This window comes from Sceloporus occidentalis, unplaced genomic scaffold (genome assembly GCF_023333645.1).
Source record: "Sceloporus occidentalis isolate IW3139 unplaced genomic scaffold, rSceOcc1.0.p SCAF_2, whole genome shotgun sequence".
In the NCBI taxonomy this organism is placed as follows: Eukaryota; Metazoa; Chordata; class Lepidosauria; order Squamata; family Phrynosomatidae; genus Sceloporus; species Sceloporus occidentalis.
The window spans coordinates 267470070-267477694 of record NW_028316982.1 but is presented as its reverse complement, the minus strand read 5'-3'; the positions used below and the strand labels follow the sequence as shown (position 1 = coordinate 267477694).

General features: G+C 42.4%; 1 protein-coding gene across 4 annotated transcripts in view; it reads right to left on the bottom strand.

Annotated features, from left to right (window-relative positions):
• Positions 1-1311: 1311 nt before the first annotated feature.
• INTS4 (integrator complex subunit 4) overlaps positions 1312-7625 on the bottom strand; it is a 45566-nt gene continuing 39252 nt past the window's right edge. For all 4 annotated transcript variants that reach the window (XM_089512962.1, XM_089512963.1, XM_089512964.1 and 1 more), the window contains 3 exons: positions 6680-6823; positions 5086-5206; positions 1312-2956 (listed from right to left, as the gene is read on the bottom strand). In XM_089512962.1, the coding sequence (XP_089369088.1) occupies positions 2763-2956; positions 5086-5206; positions 6680-6823 (459 nt within the window). In that variant the 3' untranslated portion in view covers positions 1312-2762. The remainder of the gene's footprint in view (positions 2957-5085; positions 5207-6679; positions 6824-7625) is intronic.

Here is a 7625-nt window from a genome sequence, read left to right as displayed (position 1 = left end):
ATAAGAGTGGTTTGATAATGGAACCAATTACCTAGAAGGATGGTGGTGCCTCTTTCTCTGGACATCTTCAAAAGAGTTAGAGAGGTATCTGCTGGGGATGCTCTAGCTGGATCCAATGATTAGAATTGGCATCTTAACCACTGAGTCACTGCATCTCTGCAACCACTAAGCCACTGCATTATCTCTGGGATAATGTCATGAAGGAAATAAAAATCCAAGAAGTAAAACGGAGGAGTAATGAAAGGAGAGTGGCAAACAGCACTGGTTTCAGGGTGTGGGTTAAGGGGTTTCTAGGCCTTTCAAAGGTGTGATTCAGCTAGTTCTTTATGAAGTATGCAGAGCTAGTACTAAGAATTGCACAACAAATAAAACCAAGGGTACAAGCTTCCAAATGAAAGAAATACAAAAACATGCAAACTAAGGCACCTGCTCTTCAAATTATGTAATTCTTGCAATGACCAGTTAACACAATAGATAACTGAAAAGAGGACTGGTTGGTCTTTTAGTCAATGGCTGGAGCAGGCACCACCTTCCCATTTCTTCTCTGTCAGCCAGCTGGAATTGTAATTCTTGAAGGGAAACTACTGCGTCTCAAATCTCTCTTAGGCTCGTAACCCAAGGCAATGAAAACGAAGATGCCAAGATTTGAACTGGGCTGGGGAATAAGCAAGAAATGCATGCAGTCTTAATGAAGAATATGATCTCTTTTCACAGGAGATTTCCTGATGCAACCCTGCCCCCCAGCTCAGGCTGCAGAAAATCAAACATAGCAGCTCCTCCTGCTCCTTTATCCAGCTGCACCCAGCAACAAGAAAGAGAGAAGTCACATCAGACAACACAAGAGCCAGCCCGGCAAATTCTATTAAGGGTGCAGAGCCGTTTCTGGGCTCGGAGCCAAAAATGTCACCCCTTCTACTGCCAGACAAACACGCCTTGGCCTATACTGCTTATCTCTATGTGGCAGGGTCTGTAGGAGGAGCAGACAGCAAGCTGAGAAACTTGGAGATATTGCACATGCATGCCAGATACACAAATACTGAGTCGGTATTCTTACTCCATACCATTGAGAGAATTCTCTCCTCCCCTGAGCAAGAAAGCCTCCGATAAATGTTCAGTGTTAGGCTGGGTCATCTCTTGAGTAGTCTGCATTGTGGGTGTAGTCAACTCAGTGCCCCAAGCACCAGCGTTGCATGCATCTCAAATCTGTACATTCAACACACGTTTTCATACTGGCACTCATAAACAAGAATTTTAAGCAACAAATTATTTTTCCTCTACCATTTTACTGTAGAAAGCCAACACAACAAAGTGTACTCTTCTGTGCAAATTTATTTAATTTCTAACAAATGAAAATATTTTCCCCTGTTTTGGCTCCAAATGTGTAGCTTTCCACACAAAAAGAAAAGGTAGTAACAGCTGCCCTGAAAACCACGGCAGGCACATAGACACTGTCCTCCCCTAAAAACACCCAAGACTTCCTTTGTCAAGAGGGTCTCTGCTCCAAGTGTAATGTCAAGCTCCAGGGATGTACAAGGTGATCCTTTCTCTAAAATGTAGAACAGGGCAGCCAAAAATGCATAGCTGGATCCAGCTGCCATACAAGATGAAGTTCACCTGCTTAAACTAGAGCTAGACAATGGGACAAGGACCATTTTCCCACCCCACACCCACCGGGTGGGTTGCACCACGCAGTTTCAGCACACCTGAAGTGATGTGATGTCACTCCCAGCCACAATTTTGGCTTATTTTTGGACTTTTTCTTTAAAGGTTTGGAGGACTAGGGAAACCCTACTTCTGTCGTTTTGACCCATTCTGAGTGGCTTTTGGGCAACAAATTGCCCCAAATTGTTGAGGCTGGGAGGCTTCAGTCACACTTGGTGGTCCCAAGGGCTACTTGTGGTCTGCAGGCGGCACTTTGCCAACCCCTGGTGAGCTGGAATACAGATAAAGATACAGATGAAATCACCAAAATTACAGGGATAAATCAAGGAGTATGGCTTGCAGTACACCCCAAACACACTGGAAGACACACTGATGTCATGCTAAAAAGAAAAGAACCTGGAATAAATGTGTTGGTTCATAAATAAGACATGAAATTAAAAAATACCAAAAAAGAAAGTTGGGATCTGAAGAAGCCGGTGGGTAAGGAAGTGTCTCTCCTAGTTTATAAAACACAGTATCTCTTCTGATTTTTCAAATGGTGAACACAATTGATTGACAACAAGGTCAGCAAATGCCAAGTTCTTAGAATAAAAACACTGGGCCATACAGCCATCACATGGAGGGTACATATTCAAAAGTCTTGTCTGTATTCCAGAGGCAATCCATCGCCTGCAATTGTGCTTAAGGCTGTGAAAGCCCACATGAAACAATACAACACGCACTAGCATCTCAGTCCCGTGAAAAGAAACCAAGCCAGGAGATTTGGGCCTTCAGCCTGTAAAAGGACAATTTGTTGATGAAGTTGGTTACTATAGCACACATCCCTTCTCTGCTTTTCAATGTTTCATGCCAACACATAGCTTTTGACTAAGGGGAAGACCCTAACACTGTATAAAGTTGCAGATGTTGCACCATCATCTAATACTCTTAAATTCTCTTAGAGAAAACTGCTTTCTTTAAGGTGATGTGTGTGGTGTTTGGAAACATATGTCCCAATGAAGTATCACAGCATGTGTCTCCTGTTCTAGGTTTTAAGTATCTCCAATTACTTTGAGAAAGCACACCAGCAGCATAAAATATGCTGGTTCCACAACAAGGTGTCACCGTCTGGCAGGCTTGGGCATGATATAGACTTTGACGGGTTTGCTGAAAGGGATAGTTCCTTCGATGGCATTCTCAGACTGAGGGAGAAGGTCAAAGCTATCTCCCCACATGGACCGTGGAAGCCTCGTGGACGCCTTGTTTCTGTCCGAACTGTATGCCAGCAACAGCCGTACTTCAATCTGACAAGGCTCTGAAGAGGAAATAATACATGAATAGTTAGGTAGGTAGGTAGGTGGATGGAGACAGACAGACAGGGCTGAGATTCTAGATCACTGTCTACGGTTGCTTTCACACTGCAGAATTAATGCAGTTTGACACCACTTCAACTGCCATGACTCCATCCTATGGAATCCTGGGATTTGTAGTTTGTTGCAGTACCAGTGTTCTCTGAGAGAAGGCCCAATATCTCATAAAACTATGGTACAAATATCAGAATTCAACAGCACTCAGCCATGGCAGTTAAAGTGGTGTCAACTGGCACTAATTCTGCAGTGAAGATCCAGCCTAGGTTGTGTAACTTTATGCATACATAGTGATGTAGCAGAAGCACTAAAGAACCAGCCATATGAACTGTGAAGTTGCAAAACTGTTCAGTTCTACTTTCCACACACAGTAGTACACTTAAGAAAGCGTAAATCCATTACTGAATTCTACTCTCGGTCATGGGGTTGGTTTTTGTTTGTTTGTTTGCTGTTGCCAAACATCAGCTAACAAAGAATCATGAATCACAGATGCTGATGGCTGAGAGAGGTGCTGAAGTGGACCCAAAGGTTGGAAAATTGACTTTTAGACTACAACATTTCATCCAGCTACAAGCTTCATAATGCTGATTGGGGATTCAGGAGATCATAGCTGGCTGGAGGATTTTTGGGAGCTGTGGTCAGAAATGCAACTGTCCCAAACTGTGGGTAGAGGTAAATTGATAAAGATTGACCCATAGAATTATATTATTCCCAACCATGAAGGACTTCTCAGTCAACAGCAGCCTGACCCAGATGGCAACCTGACACGGGGGGGGGGGGGGGAGATACTGATAGATTTGCACAAGATTCAAAGGATGCTGTACTCATATAATAGACACTGCATCTCTTACAATCCACACACACCAGAAACTACATTGGGAGATGGCTTCTCTCCCTGTTCCTGCTCTTCCACATGTGGAGTTTGTAAGGAAAGTAACAGCATACAGAAACCAATTTTAACATTTAGGATTGATGTCTTGCAATGCATGCTTCTTTGCTACAGGTGTAAATTGTTGCTTATTTCATTCTCACATGCAAGAAGAATTATTTCAAAAGCTATGGAGTCCTACTCCATGAAGTTGGGTGGATGGGAAGACATAGGGATTCCATTGTGGCTTTAGTGAGTTTAACAATCCTCCCCTCACATTTAAACACCTTGTCAAAGTAGTAAGGTTTGCAGCAGGGGCCAAGTGCTTCATCAGTTCTCCTGGGCTTTGATTCTGTGTTTGTCATTTTATTCTGCTGATTACTTCGTAATATCTGCTGAGTATACTCCACTATATTTTACCTATTTTTTTTAATTCTGGTGCTTTAATACTGTAATTTCTGTTTGTTTTTTCCTAGTGTAAAATACTCTGGATTTTTTTTTTAAATGTTTCAAAAATAAACAAATACTTAACGTATTAAAAACTAGACCGAATAGGTTACTTTAGGGCTAGAAAAGCTTATTAAAGCATACAAAGGGGAGGGGGTTTAAACATTTCTAGTAATAACTGGCAACTTAAAAATTGGTCCTGGCAACTATTTCAGAGGGGGCTAAAGAAAGCAGGCAGCAAAAAATGCGGAGGTTGGCAGCACATGATTGGAGACCTCCTTGCAATGTTAGAATTAGTTATGAGTTGCAAAAATTAACATTAAAAAAACAAAACAACAAAATTGCTGCAAGCATTTATGGATGTTATCTGTGATTGACTGGAAAGGCTACTTATCTAGTATCTGTCACCGTATAAAATATTGTTTTCAATTTTATTTTTCCAAGGTTCCACAGCAATTTTTTAGTTGAAAAAGAACAGATACAATTCTGTAGGGCCACCAACAAACCTTTTATCCATATGATTTAAATTACCCTGTGTTAAGCCTGCAGAGCAATCTTTTCCCAGCACTTAACATGTGGTATTTTCTAAATGGCTGTCACATGTGCAGCAAGTAATATATTCATGTTGGGGAGGGGGGGATTTCAGCTACTCTCTTGCTTCATCACTGAAGAAAAAACCTACACTATAGAGGTTGGGCATTACTCAAATGCAATGTATGCTGTCCAGAGTTTCCAATACATTAAAGACAACATTTTCTTTACCTGTCCAAGCAGTATGTGAAAGGTAAACCTGAGTAATTAATCGGTGCCTTCCTGGCCCAGGGTTTCTAAAATCTGCAGGTTTTGGATGGATTATTTGCGCCTGACCATCAGGATAGAGTACCTGGAAAAGAAGAATAGTATTTGTCAGTATCAAGGGATGATGGACAGGAGCAGAATAGAGGGAAAGATCCCAGCACAATGAGACTTGAACTGGAAGGTATAAAAAAGTCAAACTGGGCAGATGTAACAGCGGGCCTGAGGAAGAGACAACAGACCTGGGAATAGTTTTTTGTGGGTTTTTCAGGCTATGTGGCCATGTTCTAGAAGAGTTTATTTCTGACATTTCACCAGCATCTGTGGCTGGCATCTATTATCAATATACTGATAGTGTTCACTCTCATTGGCGCTTTACAGACCACCGAAAAGGGCGGTCTGGAAAGCGCCTTCATTTGCAGCGCGGAGGAGCCCCAGCGGCCAAACCACGCGACTCCTCCGCACCGCAAAAAAGAAGCGGCAAAATGCAGCTTCTTGCGGCACGCTAATGACGCCGTGAGGCGCCAATGGCGCACTCGCGATGTCATTAGCACCACATGACGTGCGGACGCTAAGCGTCCGCTACATCAAGATGGCAGTGCCCATGTAGAACGGGTGCCGCCATTTAGTACGTGCCGAGTGCGTACTAGGGTTAGGGGCGTCCGAAAAGGATGCCCCTTTCTAACCCTAGTACATGCGCGGCATGCACAAAATATGAAATATGTATGAAATAATAGATTTAAAAAACACAGAGCCAGTGGAAAGTGCACCACACACAAATACACAACTGCCACACAAACTGGCTGCCCTATGATTGGATCAAAAGGATTTTAGTCATACATTAGTAAAAGAATGTGCCTCCAAGTCCCCCGTTGCCTTATGTTGCTGTTGTTGTACACCTTCAAATCATTACCAACTTATGGCAACTCTAAGGTGAACCTCTCATGGGATTGTCTTGGTGAGATGCATTCAGAGAGTATTTGCCTTTGTCTCCCTCTAAGGCTGAGTGTGTGTGACTTGCCCGAGGTCACCCAGTCAACCTCCATGGCTGAGCAGGAAGTTTACCCCTTATATCCAGAATTGTTGTCAATGCTTAAACCACTATACCACACTGACTTACGACAATCCTATAAATTTAATAGAGTTTTCTTAGGCACAGAATACTGAAGAGGTGGTTTGCCATTGCCTTACTCTGAATATAGCTTACAGTAGTCAGTCTTCCCTGGTAGTGGCTCATCCAAGCACTAACCAGTCCTACTTAGTTTCCAGGTTCAGACAAGATCTGGTGCCTTCAAGTTAATTTTAGTAATACAAGCTCTTAGGTGATTTCAATAGGTATCAGCCCCAAGAGCTAAGAGGCAACTTCCATGTTCAGAATCAGTGTATCTGTCAGTTCTAGGGAGTGGGCAGGAAGAAACAGGGAGATTATCCCATCAGGCCACTACTGCCATGCCTGGTTTATGAGTGCCCAGAGGTGTCTGGATGACCAGTGCTGGAGACAAAATGCTAGGCTAAGCAGACCCTAGGTCTGACCAGTGATTTATGTTCTTATTCATATTACCTGAACTTTCACTGTGCCCTGTGGATCCTGCACATGTTCTAGAGTTGCATCAACATCCAAGGCAACAACTAATCCTGACGTGAAGCGCAGTGGGTTATCGGATTCACCCGTTGGCTCAATAATGGTGGCACTTGCCCTGTGAATCTGGGACATGAAAGAAGCAAATCAGCATATCCTTTGTGACAAATTGACTCTCCATACATATTCCTTCCCTTTCTTTTTTGGAACTCGGGATTCATACTGCCCTTGGGAGGTTATTACTCCAGTACCAACATGTATGATCTGCAGCATGTATGAAAAAATCTCTTCCAAGTGGATCAAACCAGGATTCCTGCAGGACTCTTACACTAAAGAAAAATGCCCTTGTCTTGCAGCTTTAGTGGCAGCTTTAAGGAAGCTATTAATGAAAGGCGCCATCCATGGGAAATACAAAATAAAACAAAAAAGAGCCAAATGTTCTATTTGGTAATTGTTAGGTGTCACTACACCTAACTAGGGAATGGTAACTGCTGAGGAACAGTGTCAATTTGATGCAGAAAACTGTCCAAATATCAGAACCAAAAGCAATCAGAGTTTTTGCTTTAATTTCAATAGCTGTAAATATGATGCTGGTCTCTGGCACACTGAGGAAAAGAAAATGGCCAGTTCTCCACACCAGAAAATTTGAAAAGCAGTGGGTTTGAATATTCACAAGGCCCTTTGCCCACCAACACACAGTTTCCTCACTTCTCATTCTGTAGTGGAAATAATCCAGCCAGCAAGTTTCTCATAAATCATAATTTCCCATTTCATCTAAACTGGGAAACTGATTAGCAGCTATAGAACAAGGCAGGATATTAAACTAACTTCAAATCATGGTTTGGACTGTTCTGAAGCTAGTAAACACTGTTTCTTGGTTTAAATAAAAGAAGGAATTGTGGTTAATTAGAGATTATTCTTTTCTTGT